At 43.6% G+C, this 27686-nt stretch overlaps 1 protein-coding gene across 3 annotated transcripts in view; it reads right to left on the bottom strand.

Moving 5' to 3' along the window:
- Positions 1-27686, bottom strand: part of LOC126282247 (uncharacterized) — a 362102-nt gene that overhangs the window by 188126 nt on the left and 146290 nt on the right. Inside the window, exons 1-2 of one of the 3 annotated variants that reach the window (XM_049981839.1) lie at positions 21212-21482; positions 17353-17440 (exon numbers count right to left, since the gene is read on the bottom strand). The exons of 1 other annotated variant lie outside the window; for it this stretch is intronic. In XM_049981839.1, coding sequence (XP_049837796.1) covers positions 17353-17440; positions 21212-21425 — 302 coding nt within the window. In that variant the 5' untranslated portion in view covers positions 21426-21482. Of the gene's footprint in view, positions 1-17352; positions 17441-21211; positions 21483-27686 lie in introns of those variants that run through there. One more of the 3 variants, XM_049981840.1, reaches the window with a different exon arrangement.

Below are 27686 nucleotides of genomic sequence, written 5' to 3'. Positions count from 1 at the left end.
TTCCTTTACTGCTTGATCAATATACAGATTGAACAACATCGGGGAGAGGCTACAACCCTGTCTCACTCCTTTCCCAACCACTGCTTCCCTTTCATGCCCCTCGACTCTAATAACTGCCATCTGGTTTTCTGTACAAATTGTAAATAGTTTTCGCTCCCTGTATTTTACCCCTGCCACCTTCAGAATTGGAAAGAGAGTATTCAAGTCAACATTGTCAAAAGCTTTATCTAAGTCTACAAATGCTAGGAACGTAGGTTTGTCTTTCATTAATCTGGCTTCTAAGATAAGTCGTAGGGTCAGTATTGCCTCACGTGTTCCGATACTTCTACGGAATCCAAACTGATCTTCCCCGAGGTCGGTTTCTACCAGTTTTTCCATCCGTCTGTAAAGAATTCGAGTTAGTATTTTGCAGCCGTGACTTATCAAACTGATAGTTCGGTAATTTCCACATCTGTCAGCACCTGCTTTCTTTGGGATTGGAATTATTATATTCTTCTTGAAGTCTGAGGGTATTTCGCCTGCCTCATACATCTTGCTCGCCAGATGGTAGAGTTTTGTCAGGACTGGCTCTCCCAATGCTGTCAGTAGTTCTAATGGAATGTTGTCCACTTCTGGGGCCTTGTTTCTACTCAGGTCTTTCAGTGCTCTGTCAAACTCTTCACGCAGTACTGTATCTCCCATTTCATCTTCATCTACATCCTCTTCCATTTCCATAATATTGTCCTCAAGTACATCGCCCTTGTATAGACACTCTATATACTCCTTCCACCTTTCTGCTTTCCCTTCTTTGCTTGGAACTGGGTTTTCATCTGAGCTCTTGATATTCATGCAAGTGGTTCTCTTTTCTTCATTCTTTAATTTTCCTGTAGGCAGTATCTATCCTACCCCTAGTGAGATAAGCCTCTACTTCCTTACATTTCTCCTCCAGCCATCCCTGCTTAGCCATTTTGCACTTCCTGTCGATCTCATTTTTCAGACGTTTGTATTCCTTTTTGCCTGCCTCATTTACTGCATTTACTGCCTCCCATATATCGAAAGCAAATACCGCATGTGTGCCGGCTTCTAGCACATGTGACGACCTTATTAAAATTATAGGAATTGATCCACTGCACAGACCAGTTTAAATTTTCACCACCTATACTGTAGGAGGACGACCGTATGCCATAGACTATACTGTAAGTCGCAAGGGACGCTCACTGTGACCCTGTGTCGTTGATTGAAACATAGTTTTTTTCTGCTGTAACAGGCTTTGCACACTGCCATACATTTTGTTTCTCGCCCACAACTTCGAGGTCTGTATCAGGTTCTAAAATTACACTAACACGTTCTGATCCAAGATTTGACACAGAGTAGATCATGTTGTTAGTGCAACGACCATAACACGCCACACACACACTGGAAGATTTTTAATAAAAGACAGGTACAACATAAGTTGTGGAGAGTTTCCAAACTGCTATCCGAAAATGATGACGACCTCTACATTTAAACTCATCTGTCACAGTGACAGAATAGCTGATGGTTACACGTTCCATTTCGACTGTTTCCTCATATTGCTGTAATGTACACGATCACTGTTTCCGCACTGACCATCCCCAGAATGTGTTGTCCCTCCTTCAAAACACTTTCTTCAACTCAAACAAGCGATGTCAGTCAGTCATTATGTGGTAACCAATAGTGTGCCAGTGGATGGATGGGATGGAAAAGTCACCCCCGATATACTAATAAGCATTACAGTTTATTATGCGAACAATTTTACCAATTTTACAGTAATTTCAACTTCGGCCAGTGATATGATAGCATGTTTCCCAATTTCAGTGTCATAGCTAAACCACCGCCTCCCCCACTTTGCAAGTATCATTGTGAATGTGGATAGATGACTGTGCAGTACGTTCATGCATAGTTAATTCTTGAATACATTCATTATCAAAGTATATCAGATAGCGCTTTACATATTTCTAACACTTCGAGTGTAGTGCTGAGTTTGTAGGGAACTAATTTTCAGTCTATGTCTTCAGAATTATGTTGTATGAGCTATCGGTATGATGCTACTGAGTGCTAGATATCGAGAAGAACCGTGAAAATGGTATATTATTGTGACAAACCTTGCAAAAATACATGTGTTCTTGTAATCCTAGAGTCTGGAGATGGGTGTAGAAAAGCAAGAAACCAAGCAAGCAGGTCTGGACCAGAAACAGTTACGTGTTTGTGCCGAGGGGGAACGAGCCCTAATTTGTAGAACTGTTCTTAGATTGACTTCGTTCCACTGAAGGCACTCTGGTCACCCATCAGGGTTGGATGACCACTGACCTCGCAGGGAAATATCTACTGCTGGGAAGGGTATGTATGGTGCTGTCTGTCTTCATATCTTATATCTATGAATGATCTGAGAGGGACGATTTTGTATGGAGCAGGATATGAATTATACATTTACTACATAAACACAGTATGCGGTAATATATTGCTGGGTTGGATATTGGTTTCATGCTCTAATATTCAAGCTCCTGTCCTCAGTTTTAGAGCAGTGTAATTGAGTAATAGCCTTTCCGTATTTGACGATATGTAGGGCACTTTCAAGGGTTAGTTTTCAGTGCAATATGGTGATCAGTGTAAAATAGTTTTTTGCCACTGAAAGTCTCATCTGCAGAAAGAAAAAAAGGCCGATATGCTCCTACACCGGCGGCATCAGTACTTCTGCAATAACATTCGATAATAGCCGGTCATAATCCCGCAATTAATTCACAAGACATCATTTGTGCTAGGATATAGGAGCCTCTCTATATGGCGGTGAGATCATTCGTGTATGTTGAAAGCAGAAAGGGTAACACATGATGGATGGAGTGCGATGTTAGGACCGTGAGAAAGGAAGAATTCTCCTTTTCCTTGTTGTTCTATCAATAGTGATGATGATTAAAGTACACAATCCCATGACAGCGATGTCTCTCCAAACATTACATCCGCAGGTGTAGTATACATTATCTCACATAGTGTGGGATACCTGTCCTTCATAACACTTTTTTGTGAGAACCTTAGCAGGATGTAGCACCTTCCAGAGGCGTTGATTGTAAGACTTTGTCAGATAAAGCCTAGGACTGAGGTGAATGGAGATATATAGCTGGTGTGAGTGTAGGCATAGGATAATTTTTTGGGTGCTTTAAAGATATAAAAGATAACTGCATAACTGCACTGTTCGTGTAATATATACTCCTGGAAATGGAAAAAAGAACACATTGACACCGGTGTGTCAGACCCACCATACTTGCTCCGGACACTGCGAGAGGGCTGTACAAGCAATGATCACACGCACGGCACAGCGGACACACCAGGAAACGCGATGCTGGCCGTCGAATGGCGCTAGCTGCGCAGCATTGTGCACCGCCGCCGTCAGTGTCAGCCAGTTTGCCGTGCCATACGGAGCTCCATCGCAGTCTTTAACACTGGTAGCATGCCGCGACAGCGTGGACGTGAACCGTATGTGCAGTTGACGGACTTTGAGCGAGGGCGTATAGTGGGCATGCGGGAGGCCGGGTGGACGTACCGCCGAATTGCTCAACACGTGGGGCGTGAGGTCTCCACAGTACATCGATGTTGTCGCCAGTGGTCGGCGGAAGGTACACGTGCCCGTCGACCTGGGACCGGACCGCAGCGACGCACGGATGCACGCCAAGACCGTAGGATCCTACGCAGTGCCGTAGGCGACCGCACCGCCACTTCCCAGCAAATTAGGGACACTGTTGCTCCTGGGGTATCGGTGAGGACCATTCGCAACCGTCTCCATGAAGCTGGGCTACGATCCCGCACACCGTTAGGCCGTCTTCCGCTCACGCCCCAACATCGTGCAGCCCACCTCCAGTGGTGTCGCGACAGGCGTGAATGGAAGGACGAATGGAGACGTGTCGTCTTCAGCGATGAGAGTCGCTTCTGCCTTGGTGCCAATGATGGTCGTATGCATGTTTGGCGCCGTGCAGGTGAGCGCCACAATCAGGACTGCATACGACCGAGGCACACAGGGCCAACACCCGGCATCATGGTGTGGGGAGCGATCTCCTACACTGGCCGTACACCACTGGTGATCGTCGAGCGGACACTGAATAGTGCACGGTACATCCAAACCGTCATCGAACCCATCGTTCTACCATTCCTAGACCGGCAAGGGAACTTGCTGTTCCAACAGGACAATGCACGTCCGCATGTATCCCGTGCCACCCAATGTGCTCTAGAAGGTGTAAGTCAACTACCCTGGCCAGCAAGATCTCCGGATCTGTCCCCCATTGAGCATGTTTGGGACTGGATGAAGCGTCGTCTCACGCGGTCTGCACGTCCAGCACGAACGCTGGTCCAACTGAGGCGCCAGGTGGAAATGGCATGGCCAGCCGTTCCACAGGACTACATCCAGCATCTGTACGATCGTCTCCATGGGTGAATAGCAGCCTGCATTGCAGCAATACGTGGATATACGTTGTACTAGTGCCACATTGTGCATGCTCTGTTGCCTGTGTCTATGTGCCTGTGGTTCTGTCAGTGTGATCATGTGATGTATCTGACCCCAGGAATGTGTCAATAAAGTTTCCCCTTCCTGGGACAATGAATTCACGGTGTTCTTATTTCAATTTCCAGGAGTATATATATATATATATATATATATATATATATATATATATATATATATATATATATATATATATATATCCTAGGACCATAATTGTAATGCTACTGTGCCTTATGGTATAACATGACCAGAGAAGATGAGAGTGTGTCCTATCGTGAGAGCACATTCAGCACATCAATAACTGCGAGGGTATGAGAGAGATTTCTTTTATGAGGAAAATTATGTGCTCTATAGATACTGAGATTCTTTCCAGAACTACAGCTGTCATTAGGAGACATTACCTGTACATTGATCGGTGTCAGACTGTAGTAGCAAACATAATATTTAATTGTAGTTACACTGGTAAATATGTTCCTGGCTTCCAAAATTCTTGTTAGTCTTGTATGTGTTTGATAACCTGTAGACTATTTTTTGGGTTTACCTGTCACTGGAATTTAGTCATCTGTGCAAAATACTTTGGCTCTGAAAGTCTCGTCTGCAGAAAACAATGGCGAACACTGCTCCCACTGATCCCACACTGCAGCTATGCATCATCGTGCCATTAACGGTAAACACACGCTTGCGCAGTCCAGAGGATCACTTGGCACTTATTTAGACAGATATGTGATGTCAGTATGACATTCGAAGAACTTTCACACGCTGTCGGCAGCCGTGTGAGACTGTTGTCTTATACTGGCTTGCATCCAGCTACAACGCAGTCTGCAAATAGGTTCAAAATGTTCAAATCTCTTGACATCTCATAGGACTTAACTGCGAAGGTCATCAGTCTCTAAGCTTACATACTACTTAACCTAAAGTATACTAAGGACAAACACACACACACCCACCCATGCCTGAGGGAGGACTTGAGCCTCCGCTGGGACCAGCAGCTGCAAAAAGGTCATTGCCCCCGTTTGATCACGTCAGCAACAGTGCCAAGGTGAACACGTATTTCGAGAGGAATTTCTCAGGTACCAAGTATTACAGAAATGTTGCCACCTCATGCTTTAGGGACCTGATTGGGCAGCTGATGGCTGAATCACTTTGTGGAGGCTGTCAGTGCATCTAACTTCTGGTAGCATTTGCAGTAGTCTCCTGTGCGGTCCATTGGAGAGGGGGTGGTGGGCGGTTCATGTGCACGTCGTTTGCATATTTGTTGCACTATTTTGCGAGTAGGTCTGTAGGCTGTGCTATGCATTATTTGGGCAGTTTATGAGTACTGAGCGTATCTACACATTAGTGTACTGCATTATATAGGAGGAGTTTGTAGCTCTGTGGGCTTTGTGGCACGACTCCAAGCATGTCAGAGCATGTTTTTTGTATCACTGTTATAAATATACTAGTTCCCTAAATAAATTGTTCCAAAATAAATGAAGTACACTCCTTCCTCTCTCCAGCAGCCCAGCTCAGGCTGAGTCCTTTTCCCACCAATCCCCAGGAAGAGGTGGTACTCAGATGTCTTAGGTTACTTGGGGGGGAATTCCAAGTACCCTTTCTTTCCTGCAAATTTCTCAGGTTAGTAGAGATAGCCCAATTGACCTATCTTCCCTTCGAAATGCAAATTTCCCACCAATCCCTAGGAAGTTAGTAGGGTGTGTTGCATTATCTTGATGGAATTTGAACTTCCTGCCATTTTCTGAGATGCGCGGGATTAGCCGAGCGGTCTGAGGCACTGCAGTTATGGACTCTGCAGGTGGTTCCGGCGGAGGTTTGAGTCCTCCCTTGGGCATGGGTGTGTGTGTGTTTGTCCTTGGGATAATTTAGGTTGTGTGTAAGATTAGGGACTGATAACCTTAGCAGTTGTCCCATAAGATTTCACACACATCTTAACAATTTGAACATTTTTGATAGTGGGGAGGGGAGCGGGCGTTAGGTTAGTGGACGTAGCCCAATTGACCTATCTTCCCACCAACATCCGCCATCTTGCATGATGTCATGCGGTGTTGCCAAGTCTACATATAGCCATCTTGGATGACGTCATCACAGCTATTTTGTGTACACCAGGTAACAATGAAGAGTGGTGTAGAAACGGCTTTTTCCCAATACTGCCATGAAGTCTCGTGCCCAGAATGTTCAGTCTTATTCAGTTCAGATGGTCCACTACCAGCAAAACCCATCCCAAAACAGTGCATACCAACATGCGATAATCCATCAGCTAATAGGACACCATACATAATAGCAACACATCTGCAACCACTAGTAGATCAAGTTATTGGTCAGTAAATGTGTGAGAGAATCATCGAGCAAAGCAACAATGCTTGGTCGACAAATATTGTCCTTGTATCCAACAAATCAGTTGACAGTACCAGGAAATACTGGTTTTTCTCTGACTACCATTACTTGAAGGCTTGTTCAGTACTGAACGTAATGGATACATTTGACGACCTCGTAAAATGTAAATATTTCTCAACGTTTGGTCTTAGAAGTAGTTATCAGCAGCTTGAAATTTTTCCTAAAGACGGACCCAAGACTGCTTTCACAGCAGCTTTAGGTCATTAACAACAGTGGACAATGCTGTTTCGATTGAAAAATGCTCCAACTACTATTAGATGGTGTACTTAGTGACTTAAATCTGAAGTTCTGTACGGTATATCTTGGCAATATAGTTATCTATTCATAAACTGTAATCTTGGCAATATAGTTATCTATTCATAAACTGTAATCTTGGCAATATAGTTATCTATTCATAAACTGTATAATATCCTGTTAAACGCCTGGATGAACTGTTTAGTAAATTGAGGGCAGCACACCTTATACTAGTGTGGGGAAATGCGATTTTATTCATACACAAGTAACTTATCCTGAGCATATTATCACTCCAGAGGGAGTGTGGACGGATCCTCGACTTACTTCTGCCATACGTTGTTTTCTGACATGGCAAAGTACTACACTACCAAGAAGCGTTTCAGAAACGCAAAGGTATGTTAATATCAAATCCAGTGTTAATATTTCTTGACTTGGAACTGGAGTTCATACTTGCGTGTGATGTGTCCAACAATGCTTTTGGCTATGTCTTAAGTCAGAATGTTGATATAAAAGAGCCGGCCACTGTGGCAGAGTGGTTCTAGGCGGTTCCTTCAGGATCTGGGCTGCTGATAAGAACCCAGGTTCGAATCCTGCCTCAGACATGGGTGTGTGTGATGTCCTTAGGTTAGTTCGGTTTAAGTAGTTCTAAGTCTAGGGGACTGATGACCTCATATGTTAAGTCCCAGAGTGCTTAGAGCCATTTGAACCATTTGATATAAAAGAACATCCGGTAGCACATGCCACCAGACAATTCAATAACGCTGAAACTAATTATACAACAGCTGAAAAAGAAATGTTAACAGTTGCATACAGAATCTTTTATTTTTGTCGCTGTTTGTATGTTTCGCACGCAGCTTCTGTTTGACCGCAGAAGGCATGCTGTACAGATGTACAAAGTGCGGAGCTCGCATTGCAGTTCCTGCAGCACTGAAACTCTATGCATTACATCACTCACTATCAGGCCGCGGAGGAAAATGGACAACTGATAGACGGGTAGCTGAATGATTTTAGTAAAAAGGTATAGCAGTGATGCAGAGCAATACCTAAGGAACTGAATCCCGTGTGTACAACGAGCAGATTTGAGTCATCAGAGAATTCATTTAACAACCTCTACCAGAAGCTGACGAATCAACCTATTTTAATGGAACACAAGCAGGTAGTAAATATAACTTTACGATGTTAGATAATTTTTTCACGATATTTGGTTATACTAAACATTCGACATCAGAAGGCGAGTGCGGTAGCGTGAGCAATGGTAAACAACTGGTTATGAAATACTGGTGTACCATAAACCATTATTACAGACCAAGGCAGTAATTTTCTACCAGGCCAAATGGAACAGTTTTGTCGCTTAATTAAGTTTAAGAAGTTACGTACCAGCCTATTCCATCCTCAAACGAATAGATGGACGGCACAAGTCCACTGTACTTTATCCAGAATGATAAACCAGTGCCGGCCGTTGTGACCGAGCGGTTCTAGGCGCTTCAGTCTGGAACCGCGGGACCGCTATGGTCGCATGTTCGAATCCTGCCTCGGGCATGGATGTGTGTGATCTCCTTAGATTAGTTAGGTTTAAGTAGTTCTAAATTCTAGGGGACTGATGACCTCAGATGTTAAGTCCTCGTAAGTTCTTAAGTGCCCCGAGCCATTTGAACCATTTTTTAAACCAGTGCGTGGAATCACAGCACTGAGATTGGGATTTATGTTTAAGTTTTGTCGTCAGTCCATATAATGTAAAAGTTCCTACTGGAACTGGTCTTCCTCCGTATGAGGTAGTGTTTGGGCGGAAAATGCAATCACCTTTGGATGCAGTTAAACCTAAACTATGTCCAGAGGGTGAACCAGTGATGAGTTTTGCAGAGAAGTTGAAAAATTTAAGAAAGGGTTAAGCGTGCCAACACAAAAGCTTTAGAGAAGCAAGAACATATGAGGCCATGAGAGCAAACTGCTACAATATATGGATGGAACAGTGGGTATTACTAGCTAATCCGTATATCCCAAACGACAAAACGAAAAAAAAAATTAATGAAATACCAAGGGATTTACCACATTATCGAAATGACTTTGCCAGACAATGTCCAATTGCAGTTACCAATAAGAAGTTCTGAAGTGCATGTAATTAGAGTAAAACCAGTTGTGGAGAAGACAGAAATACAAACGAAGCAGATGCATCAGAGAGACGTACCTTATGCAGTTAGACCTAGAAGTAAATAGCGTAAGTTCTGGGACACAATGCACATATCTTATTTACTTGTTACATAGTTTAGTCTTAATTTTATTTGCTTCTCGTGTTCTGTATTTATTCAAATGTATAAAGAAGGGTGGGAATTGATGGTGTGTCAAGGCGCTGATCAGAACACATTTTCTGAGCATAGCACTACTATACTGCTACAGTTTTATTTGCTACGCAATCAGATGTTCTACTTACGACTCCCAGACTGACAGTCTCTTTTACTTTTAACATCTTGGAAGTACGGAATGATATACAGAGACTACAGGATGAGTTTACAGCTTTACAAAAGGAAGTGGAGACAGGAGGCCTGTTGGAATATTTTCAGAAAGAGTATCTGAAGCTAAAACTCTTGTGTGATAAACTGAAGACTCAGTTGCAGCAGATAACAGAAATTGTACCACAGACTGTAATACGTAAAAAGCGAGGTTGGTTAGATGAAGGAGCGAAACTGTTCAAAACTGTGTTTGGAACAGCGGACAACGAGGATATCAAGAATTTAAACGGTACAGTTGGAAATGTACAAGAGTTAACATAAGATAAAAAACAAAAATAGATTTGCACACAATAAGTGTCGGGAAATGGAACAAGGAATACTCAGTCTTATAAAAATGGTACGAAACATAACATCATGATTAGAACAATATGCACGTAGCTCCAGGAATGTATTCAACAATGATCCAGAAAACTACAAACCCGGTGAAGAAGATCAGGTGAAAAAGTGTTAATAGCTACATCATTATAAACTTAAGCAGATAGGTTAGACAATGCAAGAATCGAGGTCGAAACTTTGCATTAAGGAATACATGGCCAGTTGAGTTCCATGTCATTAAATCCACATCAGGTGCTGATGGTATTACAGAAAGCACAAAGGGACTCTCCCGAATGCTACAACAATTCGTGCCTATAATAAAAAAGAATTTAACTTTATTTCATCGTACATCAGATGTGAGAGTAGGTACTGATCATGCTACACTGCACATTAAAATTGTATTTCCAATAGTAGGAATAAATTCACAGTAACAGTGTCACAAGGTAAATCCACACCCTATTAATTGGAGTACAATTTGTGAAATGGATACAGATACAAGCTCGTGAAGTATCATCTCTTTCCAGACGGAGAGATACTCGTGTCATCATATCTGTAGCATATTTCAAAGACTGTATTAGCGAAAATGTTATTTGTTTAACAAGGAAGATGCACACGAGCAACCAATGATGTGACACACAGTTGCTCTTGGGGAAAATGGAAGCAGCAGAGAGCAAGGAAAAAGTCTTAGCGCCTCAGAAAAAATTTCAGTAAATTGGAGATCCCTGGCTTCACTCTGTATTTACACTAGTAATTTTCACTTGCTGCAGAAACGGTAAACCAGCTGCGGTAATGAAACTAGAATCACTAGGCAACAGATTGTTAATTAACGGAACTAGTTGTCAATAGCAGGAAGACAATTTCATCTTCCAGCTACCATCACTGGCACAACAATGATAAACTAATTCCGACCAATGCTGTATTGGCCGCAGAAACCATCACATGCCTTATCTAATCGAAACTTAACTTTTACTATCGTTGCCTTAGATTCAGTTTTGCTACAATCAATAGACAAATTAATATCTGCAGAGAAAGGAAAAAATTTAGTCAATCAAATAGTGCAACACATGAAAAAATTTGATGAGTTCGTAGATGTAACACAATCATTTAGAGTTTATCAACGACAAGCATAATCTTGGTTACAATATTTATTTGTGTAGCTTACTTTTGTATAAAGCGTAAGATATTTCATTCAAATGAGGCAACCAGTAATTAGATACCTTTCAAGTGGACGCACATCAGTAATAAGTAACAGAAGAACAACATGTAGATCACATAGTTAACCAGGGCACTATGACAAAGTAGGTTTATTAAGCTAACTAAGATTCAAGACCATAGTAAAGTAAAGCAACTTTTTAAATCCACTGAAGAGCTGAAGGAACTGGTACACCTGCATAATATCGTGTAGGGCCCCTGAGAGCACGCAGAAGTAATGAGAATACCAGCCTTGTTCACAGTGTTCCACTGATGCTCAAAATCTGAAGCATTGTCACCAGAACTGGTCGTGGCCCCTATTTGTGCAAACAGAGACGGTTCTAGGCGGTTCAGTCCGGAACCGATCTGCTGCTACGGTCGCAGGTTCGAATCCTGCCTCGGGCATGGATGTGTGTGTGTCCTTGGTTGAAGTTAGGTTTAAGTGGTTCTAAGTGTAAGGGGATGATGACCTCAGATGTTAAGTCCTATAGTGCTTAGAGCCATTTTTGGCCCAAGTAGATCCAGAGTCTAGATAAGACGCTTCGTTTATTCCAACTTCCACACCTTGCAGTTGCTTGTATCCTTTTGCTTCAATGTCTGCTGGAATAACCTCTGCAGCGTGCAGGATGAGGCGTGCAGGTATACTTACTGGGTGCTCTTGTGCACTTGGTGTTCCTTCCCATCCATCGCTGCCATTTCACTAAGGGATACCATTATTCACCGTCCATTTGAACTGCCGATGATTAATAGACTCCTACCCGTTTGATTCTGCTGTCCCTTGACACAGGGCACTGCAGGTTTCCCAGCAACTGAAGGCGAGTCTCTTTGGGATAGTTTAAGTTTCAGTGGTAAACAGCAACTCGTAGTTGCTGGCTATTTTGATTGGTGCAACATCCTGAGTTATCCACGAGCTCTGTCTCCCTGTACTTCACATATTGGCCTACTACTGAAGCGCTATTTACAGTCAAGCTGACGACTAATGATGGGTCTTGTGCTTCGTACAGGACAGACATTATCCAGAGGTAACGATAGCAGTTAAGGTACCACTGGTGTCTCTGGTGCACAACTCCTGGTAGTCCTCCCAAGACACGTGACAGCATCTTCCAATCACTTGACAGTCGTCAGATACATTGTCCACGGCATACGAATAGCAATAAACTCATCCATTGCCTCAGAACAGCAAACACAGTGAAGCAGCAAAGGCTAAGAGATTAGATCGTTATGTGTTTTAGTAGGACGGTAGCTATAAAAAGTTCCGTTTTGTGCCAAATTCGTTTCATATGTAGATATTTGTATTCCTATTCAGAAAAAAAGACTGTTATTTAAATAGTGTTTATGTGTTCTGTATCAGACAAAAGATTGTAATTAACACTGTATTAGTACATAGTATTTAAGTTATTAATGAGGAGAATGTGTCATTAATAACTGAATATACACTGAAAAAAGATGCAGCAAGAGTGGAACCAACGTCGAATGGAGAGAATCGCTCAGCGTGACAGAAGTATAACCATTCCGCAAAGTACTGCTGATTTCAATGTTGGGCCATCAGCAAGTGTCAGCGAAACATCATCAATATGAGCTTTCGCAGCCGAGAGCCCACTCGTATACCCTTGATTGCTGCACGAAAGAGAGTCTTAGTCCTCGCCTGGGCCTGTCAAGACCGACATTGGACTGTCCATGATTGGAAATATGTTGTCTGGTCGAAAGAATCTCGTTTGAAATTGTATCGAGCTGATGGATGTGTACGCGTATGGAGACAACCTCATCAGTCCATGGATCCTGCCTGTCAGCAGGCGACTGTTCAAGCTGGTGGAGGCTCTGTAATAGTGTGTGGTGTGTGTAGTGGAGTGATATGGGACCCCTGATACGTTTAGATACGTCTCTGATAGATGACAAGTAAATAAGTATTCTGTCTGATGACTTACATCCATTCACGTCCATTGAGCGTTCCAGCACGACAATGTGACACCTCTTATGTACAGTACTACTACAGAGTTTCTCCAGGAATTATGAGTTTAAATACTTCCACTGGCATCAAAATCCCCAGACATGAACATTGTTCAGCATATCGGGAATGCCTTTCAGATTACTGTTCAGACCTCTACCCGCTCATACTCTTACAGCTTTATGGACAGCCCTGCAAGATTCATGGTGTCTATTCCCTCCATCAGACTATTATAGGTAAGCGTAGATACTAAGCAAGTGTTATCTTCGTTTCATGTGTATATGGAAGATAATGTTATCATTTCTGGAACGTCTTCTGCTGGACACCCTCGAATGGAACATTCAAAATCTGATCTTACTGCGAGGCGAATGTGATGAAAATTTTTCGTTAAAATGTGGACACTCGCCGGCCGCGGTGGTCTCGCGGTTCTACGCGCTCAGTCCGGAACCGCGCGACTGCTACGGTCGCAGGTTCGAATCCTGCCTCGGACATGGATGTGTGTGATGTCCTTAGGTTAGTTAGGTTTAAGTAGTTCTAAGTTCTAGGGGACTGATGACCTAAGATGTTAAGTCCCATAGTGCTCAGAGCCATTTGAACCATTTTTGTGAACACTCGAATCATTCAGTCGCAGGCGAGTTGTGACTCTCAAGTGCATTGGAAAGAGAATCTGCACTAGTAGTATTGACTACTTAATATGTTATGGTCTTTGAACTATCGAGTAAAGTCACATCAGCAAACCTATACTTTGGAGACGTTGTGAACAGTTTTGCGGGATTATTTAGTCACTTTTTGAGTGTTCTGTTCCTGGTATTTCCATATGGTGTGTCCTAGAAGATGGGTGTGGCGGCTTGCTCATGGGCACTGGGAGTCTGAGGCGAGGCCGTTCTCAGGCTACAAATTACAACTAATATTGTGAGGTTGAGGGAAGCTTTATGCAGCTTGGCGTAATATTCTGTCTGCATCGTTTTGGATCTTTAAATCGGCCTAGACTTGTGTTCAGACTTAGCTTCCTTTTTGAAAAAGATGTATCGTAGTAAACGACTGTGGTACAGTATCAGTTTCTCGCTGATTCATCCGTACTCTTGAGGTACTGGCTACGTCACTTTTCCACTAATTCAAGTATTTTAATGATTTGCTAATGTGTCCACAGTTTTTATGTGTTGAATTTTTCATATATTGCGACCTTCTAATCATTTGTAACAGTAGAATATACTGAAACACGTATTATTTGTTTTCCTTCGCCTGTGACGTATGAAATATATGCTAAAATTCGACTACATGCGTGGTTCATTATTCATTGTAGAATCTGTATTTAATCTGAACACAAACTATACTGTCAATTTTGCATTCAGCAGCAGTATTCATCTATGTGAAGCAAACATGCAATCAACAGAAGCTCTTTGAAATTGTTGGATTCTTTATAGCCAAGAAGATAAGTGATGTTGCTGGGACTCTGAGGTTACTTGCTTTGTTCCAGATTATATTCGACATAATGGTAATATTTCATTTTCTTGTGTAGACATGTGTTGGGCTATTTGATTGTGGCTCACATCCTCATTTCACTTCGCCTATCCACAAGTCAGATTAAGTATGCATTCACCAAATCAAGTTATAAAATCAACTGTGATCCTAAATTCACTCAAAGATTCATTTATGCCCACATTTTTTTTTTCCAGTTGCACAATATAAGCATTCCTGCCCCGTGCGCGGCTCGTATTCATGCCGTTTCTTGCTTCACAGCTTCTCTTTACGGAACTGTCACCTCGTTTCTTATTCGATTTACTTGCGTCACTAAGTTGCTGGCTTGCCTGCCCGTGAGTGGCAGCAGCAGCGTGTATCGATAAAAGCACTGTCGTATTATCTTTGAAGCGACCGTTAGTATTTCCGGCTCGTCATGTGGCGGGGGTTCAATCGGGCCGCAGCGTCAATGACGTCCAGCAGCCAGTACTCGCCCACCGCTTGCGACACACATGCACTGTCCAACGGAAAGAGACTGGAGCGGGAACGACAGTTGGTTGGTCGTTCGTCCCATCGGGCGATGTGTATTTCGTCTTTTGGCCGTTTTTGGGCCTCATCAGTTGGTGATCTTGCCAGATGTGGGTCGGTTCCTTCCTTGTGCAAAGATGTCGGCTGGCCAACGGGCATGAGTTACCTCTGCATGGTTGGGTCCGAGCCAATGTGCCCGGGTCGCCGTGTCTCAGAGCTCCGAACGGACATGTAATTGAGTCGGGATGGAGCTGCAGTGCGGTCCGGACAGACAAGACTCGCCAGACGCTGACACACATGACTTGAGTTGGGACGACCTTGGTTGGTCGTTCGATCGGTCGTCTCATCGGTCGACGTATATTTGGTCGCCGACCGCTTCGGGTTCTCTCTGTGTGTCGACTTGTCATTCGTCCTGGTTGTTCCACAGTGATTGCTTTTACTATTGATCGAGTTCTTGTGGAAGTGTTTTCGTGGAACTGTGTCTAGGTTGTGTAATTTTGACTGAGCAGCTATGTTAATGCTGTCTGCGTACTGGACTAGGCAGTCGGTCGGTTGGGACAGTGCAGCGAGGAAGTCTCCGCGGCGAGGGCATTAGCGTAGTGTTCCGCAGTGTGTTCTTCCTCAGCGTGTTGATGCTGTCCGTACCGCGTGTAGTTTGCCAGCCTTGGTGTTGTTCATATTTTTGAGTGGTTATTGTGCCTTGGCTGTTTTTAGGCGCCAAATTTGAAGACGTAGTGCTGCTGGTATTTTCGTCCTCAGCTTATATTTTCCGTTGTCGTGCCGTTGGTGGACGCAGCGGAATTGATTAGGTTGTTGGTCGGTCCTTCAGCCGTTCCTGGGTCGGGCTGCCATTTGACTACTTAAAACTTATTCTTGGCTGTCTGTCTCACCTAAACTTACGTTAGAGTTACCTCATCAGGCTGAGCCTTGGAACACTTCTGAGCACCATTGTTCTGTTGTTTTTAGATTGTGATTTTTGTGTCATGTACGGTGCGAGGCCTTCAGCCTTCAGCCGCCTATTAATTTAGTTTGTTTTAATTTTCAAATAAGGCCTTTAGCCGTGTTAAGTTAAGACTTCGAAGATTCTTGTTTGAAGTATTTTTGTAAAGAAAGAAAAAAGGAGAATTTTGTTCTATGGCAAATTCAAATAAGGCCTTTAGCCGTCTTAAGTTAAGACTTCGAAGATTCTTGTTTGAAGTATTTTTTTAAAGAAAGAAAAAAGGAGAATTTTGTTCTATGGCAAATTCTTGCTATCCAGGCTTTCAGACTCAGTTGTTCGTCCAGTGTGTGGCCTTCAGCCGAGTATTTGCGTAAAATTTTCTTTTTTAAGTAAGACCTCCAGCCGCGTGTATTTCTTAAAGCAATTGTAATAACTTGTGTTCGGGCTTTCAGCCATATTGTTTTTAATCCTTTTAAGGGTATGTGTGATTAAGTGCTTTTAGGAAAATAAAGTTTGTGTGTTTTCTGCAACTGACAGTAACTGATTTTGGCCCCTTCCCACAACCATAACCTTATCCTGTGTGCTCTGGTTACCTACCAATCAGGTTTCAATTCCCTCTTACACGCATTGCGAAACCTTGCTCAAGTAGCGTAATGAGTTACTGCTTGGCACATAATTTTGTATAAAAAGGGCACATTTGCAGGAAATTTTATTCAGCTAACTTTTTCTCATCAGTTCAGCTAGAAAAGAGAGTGAGAGTCTTACAACAGTTAGAGACTGAAATTTTAATTTTCATTCCGTCTCTAAATGGTCGTCCACAGACTTCCCTTTAATTATTTCTGTAACTTTGGAAACTTTATAATTAATTTAAAAATCATAGAATAGGCTGTTATTATAAGCACTTCTTTTCTTGTGTCTGCACACCGACGGATTGAATATCAATTTGGTGTTGTGTCCTAGTACTCTATACTGCAGGTCGTCATTTCTTAAAGAAAAAATACAAATTGGAATTTACGTCACTGTGCAACGTTCATAGAAAATGGAGGAATGCGAAACTTCTGTTACATCACTGAACATATTATTTACAGTCGACCACAGAAGCAGTTTCAAAAATTCTGTAACTTCTGCTATCTTTTTCTAGACCTCACATATCTCTCATGTGTGCTAAAGCTTATATTTATAAAATACTGAGGAACAAAAGATCGCTTTGAAACAAAGTGCAGTGATGCTTTATTTTATCCAAGCGAGCAAAGGGTACAGGAGAGTGTGAGCAACTGCAGACTGCGCCTCCACGGTGTGGCGCCCCCTCAGCAGCGGCGGCTACACGCTGTGGGCGGCTCTGCGGGCAGCGCCTGACCTGGCGTGGGGCCTGACTGCAGCTCTGCCCGCAGCGTGTCGGCTGCCTGCCCTCGCATGCTTGGCGTGGCCAGCCCGGGCGTGAGCACCTGCCCAACAGGAAACAACATACATGACGTTTCAGAGATGTCTGCTCACTTTCATGTCTCACCAGAAAACATCAGCAGTCATATTAACAATACTTGTTTCTAATTAATCACTAAGCCTGCATTTTATACTCAGTTTACATGCTGAAGTACTTAGACGACACACAGCTGGTTTGCTGACTGATTTTCTCTGGAAGTGTTGCTGGCCTATTCTCCAAGCCATAACTGCTTGTTGTGGTGAGCCGAGTTACGTAAAATGTAATTTAAGTCGATATTTTACGCCATACGTACCTGATACAGGCCTTTTTGATGGCAATTACACAGAGATAAGTTGTAAAGTATGAACCTGTGATAATAACCAAAAGTTGTTGTTATGTTGCAGATGTTTGACATACTTTTTTTCCTAAAACAATGACATACTGCCTGTATTACGATTTTCGAGAGCACTTTTAGTGTTTTTTTCACATAACTACGCAACTTATGAGCTGTTATCTTCGTTAAAAGTGTTTTAAAATGACAATATCATAGCTAAGCACATTTCAGTGTGGAGACCAGTAGCACATAGACCCTTTGGTGCAAGGCCTAAAGGTATTTGTATGGTAAAACCTAACTTTTGTAACTTGTTCCTTAATATCATTCCTAAAGCAAGTTAAAAATCTTCTTTCAAACTCAGGCAAGAGGGCAGCATGAAACAGAGTGAACGCCACAATTTATCTTCAAATTATATGATTCACATTATAACCGCGTTTCAGTAACTATCACGTACTTTGCAATAACTGTATTCTGAAGTCATATGTATTGCTCTACCAGATAAAGTAACGGCAGAAACTTTTCTTCGTATGTGTATGAAAGATTAAATGACAAGTGGCCAAAAGGCTTCCTGAGGAAAGTATATTTTGCAAATCACGACACGTTCTATCAAATAAGAAAACTCTTAGGATGATTACTATTTGTGGTCCTACATCCTACATCTGCAGCTGCATTCTGTTTTCCGAGACTTGTAGCATTAATGTGTATTAGAAACACAGAAGAGGTTGAAAACTGTTGCCAATCGACAGTGTCACAAACATTTTCCCTTACACTCGCAGTTAAAAATTTGTTTACTAAACAACATGCAGTCTTTCACATTGTAGTGCAACATTGACAACTATTTACTAGAATTCTTGTGTCATTGTACTTGCAATCAAGTAACTCGTCCGATTACTGTCTCCTCAGCAAACCAGTCTTATACATAACGTAATAAAAACTACAGACAGAAAAAGAGACATCAAGATCAGTGACCAATATTAGCACATTTGTTAGTATACTAATAATGTTGTACCTACTGGATAAAGACACACTATCACTGGTTCTCATTAGAGAGGAAAGAGTGTGTAACAGTTAGTGTTTACATGTTTTTGTATTGTCACTGATGCACTGCTATCTGGATTGTGAATTCCTGTCACTATTATATCCTATTCAGCAACTTTAATTGGTGTAGCAATTCTTAATGTAAATTTTGTAGCATCTGTGTAGATGACTGATAAAAACGTAGTATTTGGACAATATTTTGGTATGAGATTTCGGAATAGATATCATCCACATACGACGGATAGCCCCCCCTCCCTTCCAGTGCCATAGACATGAATCAGCGGGGCCCTGATCAAAATCAGTGTTTGATCAGTATTTGGCAAGTATAAACCAACGTTAAAGTTCAGTACTGCTGAATGTAGGAACATATTTAATGTTCTCAGTAATGGCATAATTGTTATAAAAAGTTCCTCAAACAGCCTGTCTTCTTTGCAGACAAATGCCCTACACTTTTAAAGCGTAGGAATAATTTACGTTATCAAGTAGGTGTTTAAACCTAAACAAAATTACACAAAGACGGGCACTGAAACTACACACGTGACAATGGTGCCAAAGCAGAGTTACTAAACACAGCCTTCCGAAATGCCTTCACAAAAGAAGACGAAGTAAATATTCCACAATTCGAATCGAGAACTGCTGCCAACATGAATAACTTAGAAGTAAATATCCTCGCAGTAGTGATGCAAATTGTTCAAATGTGTGTGAAATCTTATGGGACTTAACTGCAGAGGTCACCAGTCCCTAAGCTTACACACTACTTAACCTAAATTATCCTAAGGACAAACACACACACCCATGCCCGAGGGACGACTCGAACCACCGCCGCGACCAGCAGCACAGTCCAGGACTGCAGCGTCTTAGAGTGATGCAACTCAAATTACTTAAAAGCAAATCTTCTGGTCCAGACTGAATACCTATTAGGTTCCTTTCGGAGTGTGCTGATGCATTAGCTCCATACTTAACAATCATATACATACGTTCGCTCTGAGAACGATCCGTAGCCAAAGACTGGAAAGTTGCATACGTCACACCAATAGTCAAGAAAGGTCGTAGGAGTAGTGCACAATGTTACAGGCCCATATCGTTAACGTCGCTATGCAGCAGGATTTTAGAACATATATTGTGTTAGAACATTATGAATTACCTAGAAGGAAACGGTCCATTGACACACAGTCAACATTGGTTTAGATAACATCGTTCCTGTGAAACACAACTAGCTGTTAATTCACATGAAGTGCTGAGTATGGTTGACAACGGATTTCAGATCTATTCCGTATTCCTGGATTTCCGGAAGGCTTTTGACACTGTACCACATAAGCGGCTTGTTGTGAAATTGCATGCTTATGGAATATCGTCTCAGTTATGTTACTGGATATGCGATTTCCTGTCAGAGAGGTCACAGTTCGTAGTAATTGACGGGAAGTCACGGACTAAAACAGAAGTGACTTCTGGCGTTCCCCAAGGTGGTGTTATAGGCCCTTTGGTGTTCGTTATCTATATAAACGATTAGGGAGACAATTGAGTAGCCGTCTTCGGTTGTTTGCAGATGACGCTGTTGTTTATCGACTAATAAAGTCATCAGAAGATCAAAAGAAAACCGCCCCGCGAGGAATGGCGCGAAAAGAGGCAGCTGACCCTAAATAACGAAAAGTGTGAGGTCATCCACATGAGTGCTGAAAGGAACCCGTTAAACTTCGGTTACACGATAAATCAGTCTAATCTAAAAACCGTAAATTCAAGTATATACCTAGGTATTACAATTACGAACAACTTAATTTGGAAAGAACGCATAGAAAACTTTGTGGGGAAGGCTAGCGAAAGACTGCTTTTTATTCGCAGGACACTTAGAAAATGTAACAGACCTACTAAGGAGACTCTCTACACTACGCCTGTCCGTCCTCTTTTAGAATACTGCTGCGCGGTGTGGGATACTTACCACATAGGACTGACGGAGTACATCGAAGAAGTTCAAAGAAAGGCAGCCCGTTTTGTATTATAGCGAAATATGGAAGAGAGTGTCACAGAAATACTACAGGATTTGGGCAGGAAATTATTAAAAGAAAGGCGTTTTCCATTGCGACGAAATCTTCTCACGAAATTCCAATCACCAACTTTCTTCTCCGAATGCGAAAATATTTTGTTGACTCCGACCTACATAGGGAAGAACGATCACAAAGATAAAATAAGCGAAATCAGAGCTCGTACGGAAAGGTGTAAGTGTTCATTCGTTCCGCGCGCTATACGTGATTGGGATAATAGAGAATTGTGAAGATGGTTCTATGAACCCTCTGCCAGGCACTTAAATGTGATTTACAGAATGACCATGTAGATGTAGATTTAGATGAAGGTACACCAGAACCTGATGATGTGAATGCTGCGGCTGTAAGGGCCGGTCGCTTCTCACCCGCCTTAGCTGGTGTTTACCTTTGCCTGCCAGCCTGTTCTCCACACTCCCAGCGTCCCCGCCATCGCTCCCGTCGGCGTCGTCGTCTGCTGAGCTGTTGGCGTCGTCGTCATCAGCGTCTCTGTTTTCGGCTGCTTCATCCACCACCTCCTCCCCATCGTCTGCTGCGGCGAGCGGCGTGCAGTACGCCACAAGCAACACACCAGCGATGAGCAGGACGAGGGCTGCCTTCATGGTTACAGTGGCTTCTACTCTGGGTGCCTCTCGACAAGTGCCACAAGTGAACTCACCCACCTCCTCTTATACGGTGCGTCCGACTCTTATCGCCAAACTGCTGCAGGCAAGGACAGCTTTTTAGTGTGTACGTCAGAAAGTGCAGCTATCCATATCGCCGTCCTATCTTACTGCTGTAAATATCTTTGGAGACTTGGTAAGAAACCTTGAGCCATTAGATTAGACGCAAGAGAATTGTGAGCGCAATAGCAGATAAATACGCTACAATCAATGAAAGAAAATGATTAAATAGTTTATAGACTCGACGTATGAACTTTTCTCTTTCGTAAGGACAGTACATACAACAGCACTGACTTAGTTTACTAACAAATTTACGAATGAATAATAATTTCATTTGTACAATATCTTCAAACCATCCTCTCATTTCTGATGTTGCGAATTGTTAACTCATTATACCTCTAATTAACAATAATTTTGGGTTTAGTTCGCCATGAACCATTGTCACTCACAATTTTTTATACACGGACTGATTCAAGTAGAATGTGGTACGACCAGCCTCATCAGTCCAGTGTTTATCAAATTTTGAGGCGTTGTTCATCACATAATGTGTACTAGTAATTAAACTTTCTTTACTTCCTGAAATGAGACGGTGACTTGGACGCCAAGAGATTCTGATACATTTTTGTGTTTATTGCAGCTCGGAAGTAAAAGACTGCAAACCTATTGTTCAGGAATCTCTTATCAAGAATCAAACCTTTGCTGTGTCAGTTAATAGAGGTTTCTCGGTGGAGGCTGCTGTGGAAGTATTCGTCATCTCAGAATTGCTCTACGGGTGGCAGATCAGGACGCCCGGTAGGCCAGTCGTGAATACGTGCTTCTGTGGTGTGAACTGCAGTGAATTATTGCTTTTGGTACTGCTTTCATCGTGGTATGAAAACTGTATTTCGTTACATACGGGGTAATTATAATCAAAGTTAAACTTTCAAACCGCAGTAGAAACAACACCACTGGTCAGAATGACGTCAAATTGCAACCGAATATTATCGGAGATGGGGGAAAACGTATGCCAGAAGAAAAATAAATAGTTATGAAATTTTTCAATAGGTGGCGCTGTAAGCATTATAATTTAGTAGTCGTCGACTAAAAATAACAAATGAAACATACAACAGAGAATAAGATGTACGTTTGACGTTGAATCAAGTGTGCATGGGCGTACAGGTGTGGTCCTTTTAGTTCCGTAAGCCCATCCACCATGGAAAGGTCATATCACATCGGATGGGAAGAACCGGTTTTTAATTGTTCTGAGGCGAAAAAGGCATAAAAAGCATCGCTCACATGGGTTTTTAATTGTCCAGAGGAGAAAATCCGCATAAAAAGCATCACTCACTTCGGTTTTTAACTTTAGTGCGCCAAAAACTGGATAAAAACAACAATCAAAATCACATCGGATTATTAATTTCTGTGCGTTTGGCGCAAAAAATGTGCAATATCCCGTCTACCGTTTTCTGTAACAGGGTGAAATCGAGAAAGCATGTTCCACAACTGATCGAAGTGACTCTGGGGTCACGTTCATAATATGTTGCGCAATGCGTGTCTTCAGTGCACGTAGGTTTGCAATCGGAACATTGAATATTCAACATCTTTCAGGTAGCCCCACAACGAGAAGTCACATGAATTAAGATCAGGCGTTTGGGATGGTCAGGCTGTACGGAAATGGTGGATGATAATTCCAGCATTTCCGAAATGGCGCTTCAGCAGCTGCTTAACTGGATTTGCAATGTGCGGAGGTGTGCAATCTGGCATTTAAATGAGCCCATCCACACATCCACGCTGTTGGAGAGGTGGAATCAGATGGTTGTCCAAAAGACACTCAAATCGCTTACCACTGACGATACAGGTAACAGGACTGAAAGCACAGCGCCTCTTCGAAAAAATATGGCCCTATGATAAATGTTGCTGTAAACCCGCACCACACGGGTGGCGTTTTAAATGATAAAATGGTACTGGTTGATTTGCGAGTAGATTTTCCGTTGCCCAGAGTCGACAATACTGTGTATTGACATATCCTCTCAGATTGAAGTTTGTCCACAAAATCTTCCACGGCCAGTCATTGTCTACACATGCGAGCAAGAAATTCTAAAGTAAAAGTCTCTCTTGCTGGCAGGTCAACAGCAAGCAACTCGTGCAAATGGGTAATTTTGAATGGATATCAAAGAAGGATCCAGAATGAGATTTTCACTCTGGAGCGGAGCGTGCGCTGACACGTAACTTCCAGGCAGATTAAAACTGTGTGCCTGGGTAGCTCAGTTGGTAGAGCACTTGCCTGCCAAAGGCAAAGGTACCGAGTTCGAGTCTCGTTCGGGCACATAGTTTTCATCTTCCAGGAAGTTACATATCAGCGCACATTCCGTTGCAGAGTGAAAATCACATTCTGGAAACATCCTCCAGGCTGTGGCTAGGCCATGTCTCCGCAATATCCTTTCTGCCAGGTGTGCTAATTGTTCAAGGTTCGCAGGAGAGCTTCTATGAAGTTTGGAAAGAAGGAGACGAGGTACTGGTGGAAGTAAAGCTGTGAGGACGGGGCATGAGTCGTGCTTGGGTAGCTCAGTTATTAGAGCACTTGCCCGCGAAAGGAAAAGGTCCTAAGTTCAAGTCTCGGTCCCGCACACAATTTTAATCTGCCAGGAAGTTTCGTCAAAGAAGGATGTTTCGTAGGATTTTACGCGCCTTGCTCACGAGTATGTGAAAAGTTCGGGCAATTCTCCGTGCACTACACGTTTTCACACCAGCACTCGTCTCCTAATGCACTGCTGTGGCCACTGCTTCCATTGATGTCGAATCACTTAATTCCCTACCTTTACCAGGTTTCACATCAAAAGAACCCGTCTTTTCGTATTTCCGAATCATTTTCCGCAGACCCACGGCAGTCATCGGACCAACGCCTTTTTTCAGACCCTTCAGTGTCCGGATCTTTTGGGCATTCTTGTAATACAGCTTAAGAAGCAGAGCACGATCCTGCATTGAGACAGTGATGGCAGACGCGAAAGGAGGAAAACCTTTTTTTTCTTCTTTTTCTTTCCTTTACCCTATGTGACATGGTACAGTACAGCATCACCGGTCTTTCGCGGTGTAACTGTGTTGGTGAGGTTGTTAATTCATCCACAGGGCAGTGACGCAGCGTCATGTACTTTGGAAGTGTGGCGGTGGAGTCCCGTACCACCCTCCAACGGAGACAGTGCGACATCATTCAGGCAAAAAATTTAGCCCGACATGGGCAGGTAGAGAGGGAAAGCTTTGGATGTAGAATGGGGGGCTAGTCCCACCGAAGGATGTAGCCGAGTTGGGCGTGCCATGTCGTTAGCCGAGGTCGGGATCTGATTCCTCTAGGACGTTTAGAGGATCCGGATGTCGATGCCAGCTGCATGTAACTGTGGTCCCAATGTGGCTTAACCCATGGACAGTGTTCCGCAGTGCATCCACTTTCTCACAGAGTCGTTACGCATTGTTGCGTATGGTCGTCTTGAGGGGTACGATATCTTCTTCCTCATGGAGAGACACAATTTTCGTCAGTGGTGGGGCGTGCAGGCTCCACTGGCGAACCTTTTCTGCAGTCACGCATCATCCACATCTTGGTGACTCTAATCGTTGCCCATGCAGTCGACTATACGTGAGAGAAGGCGGGATAGCTATCTGGTAGATGTGGAGCTTGGTATGTAAGTGAAGTTCCCTACTGCGGAAGAAGGGGTACAGAGCCATGGTCAGTTTTGCCCCTTTTTGGCGACATACTCCGCATGACAGTGGAATGGCAACTTGCGGTCCATCAGAACTCCTAGATACGTGGCTGTCGGGGCAAGGGCACCTGCACGCCTGCGATATATTGCGGTGGAGGTATGGGTGCCGTTTCGCGAAATAGACTGCCTTAGTCTTGGCGGCATTGAGATCTATTTTGTTTGTCCGGCATTAAGTGATGGTGGTGTCCACCTGTCTCTGGAAGCGGGCGACGATGGCGTCAGTGATACGTCCAGTGGTGTATAGTGCCATAGACATCCAGTATAGGGGTCTGTGTCAGCATCTTGTGTGCCAGATCTTGTCGTAGGAGTTGAAAGAAAACGGCTGCTGTTGACTTGGCAGTGTTGAAGCCTTTTCTGACTTGTTAAATGATTTTTAGGAACTGAAGTTCGACAGACAGGTGCGAAATTAACCCGTACTGTTCAAATCGGATCGTCCCTGCCGCGGCAGAGGTTGGGAATCTCGTTAGAGGATCACAGATTCAACGACCTTCACCACGGTATTTAAGATCCTAATGGGCCTGATGTTGGTGGGGACCTGGGGACCGTAGCAAAGATGTTCATTTAAAATTACGTCCAATCCGTCGGCTGACCGGCCACATTTCCGTCATAGGATCGGATGGAGTTCTGCCATGGAAGTAAGGTGGGAGGCAGACAGAGGTGGACGGCTGCAGAAAGCGGCAACAGCTGATAGGACATCGTGTTCGTCTTGTGGTTCGTCCAGGGAAGTGTCTTGGACAAGAGGGTGGTTTTGTTCCCCTAACACGTCCGCCAGCGTTTCGACGATTTGGAGGGTATCATTTGACAAGCCTGCTGCCGCAAGAATAGGATGGGCAGTCGCAGGCACAGAACGTCTCAGGGCGTGAATGTCAGCCCAGTCAGACTTATGGTGTAAGAGGTGAAGAGCTTCACTGCTTTCTGTAGTTTGGCACTCAAGTAATCCATGGCATGGATTATGTTTTCCGGTGCGGTCAAGTCGAGGTCGCGCCGAGTGGTGTTATTGAGTACCCTGGTGCACTTGCCCCTATCAGTGAGGGTCGCAGTGGAACGAACATCAAATGAAAGAGTAGTATCAGTGACGTGCAGGGTACTGTGTCATGGTAGGAGGCCAGTTTATGGAGAACTTCCAGTGAAAACTGAATGGCGACGTTTTTGAATATCGCCACATCCAGAACGTCTGGTTGGGAACTGGAACGGACTGGTACATGGGCAGGTTAATGGTGGCCATAGACCGACAGGGCTAAAGTGTCCTCCAGGTCAAGGAGGAGTCGACTTTTGGGTTTAGAGACCTGAGAATGCCAAGCTGGGTGTTTGGCATTAAGATCCATCCCAATGATGAGCCTGTCGTAGTCTGTCAACGTGTGAAGGTCTACTTCAAGCAGTGGCTTGTTTGGGCTCAAGTACGCTGCTGCAAAGGTAATGGCACCAAGGTGTGTGGAGATGGTAACTGCTGTGACCTCTATGTGATCCATTGGGAGGATAGTCTTTTGGGTATGGACAAGAGCTTTATTGTGGAAAACACCCATGCCTCCACCATGGTGATTGAAATGGTCAGAGCAGTAACGCACCATGTCACAAAGGGAGAAATCGTCCACCGATGAGGTGTGTTTCTGTGACCATTAAAATATACACATGATGCTCATGGAGGAAGGTGTTCAACTGTGTCTTCATATGTTTGATGCCATTGTCATTAAAACTGCAGGTGACAAGTTCCTGAGGGGGCTAGTGGGGGTGTGGTGGTCAATTCACCATTACAGCAATATTTGACTAAGCCATTCCACTAGGACCATAACCTCGGAGAGTCCATCCTCCAACCAATGGATTTTGTGGGCAGTGTCACGAATGACAGCCTAGATGTGGGGTTTCATGAAAAAGACGATGACTTACAGGATTTCACCCGTCCTCCCAAAAGGACTTATCACTCTCCACCACTGGGGGATGGTCCCGGGTGGGGTGCTTGCACCTGCGTCGAACAGTGGCGGGAGTAACTCTAGGCAGAGTGGGGGTAGGTGTAAAGATCTGGGATACAGCCACAGATGGACTAGAGGTGGCTGCAGCTCCTGTAGTCGGTGAGCAGTGGAATCCACCGTGGAAGACACGCAATGAGGAGGATGCTGGGCTGCAGCAGCAAATGATGTCGTCGGAGATTGGTCAGAAAAGGGCACATGTGCCTCAGAAACGTCTGGTGCCTGGAAACAGGGAAGTTGGTGGGGGAGATCTATTTGTTCTTGGTTTTCTTTCAGAAGAACGTGAAGACTTCAGTGCCTTCTGGAAGACAGGGCACCCTCTCCAGGACATGTGGTGGGGATTGAGTGTCGTGTCCAAACACTGGCCGCATGTAGATTTCTCCAGTGTTGCGAATGTGCAGTTCTCCACTAAATGTGGGCTGGTAACTTACCGCTCGGCAATGGTAGGGAGCAGTAATTGCCAGTATAACGTAAACGTTGGCATTTGCTACAGATGATGGGCCCAT

The sequence above is a fragment of the Schistocerca gregaria genome, chromosome 7, assembly GCF_023897955.1.
Source record: "Schistocerca gregaria isolate iqSchGreg1 chromosome 7, iqSchGreg1.2, whole genome shotgun sequence".
Lineage (NCBI taxonomy): Eukaryota > Metazoa > Arthropoda > Insecta > Orthoptera > Acrididae > Schistocerca > Schistocerca gregaria.
This window is presented reverse-complemented; position numbering and strand designations above follow the sequence as displayed.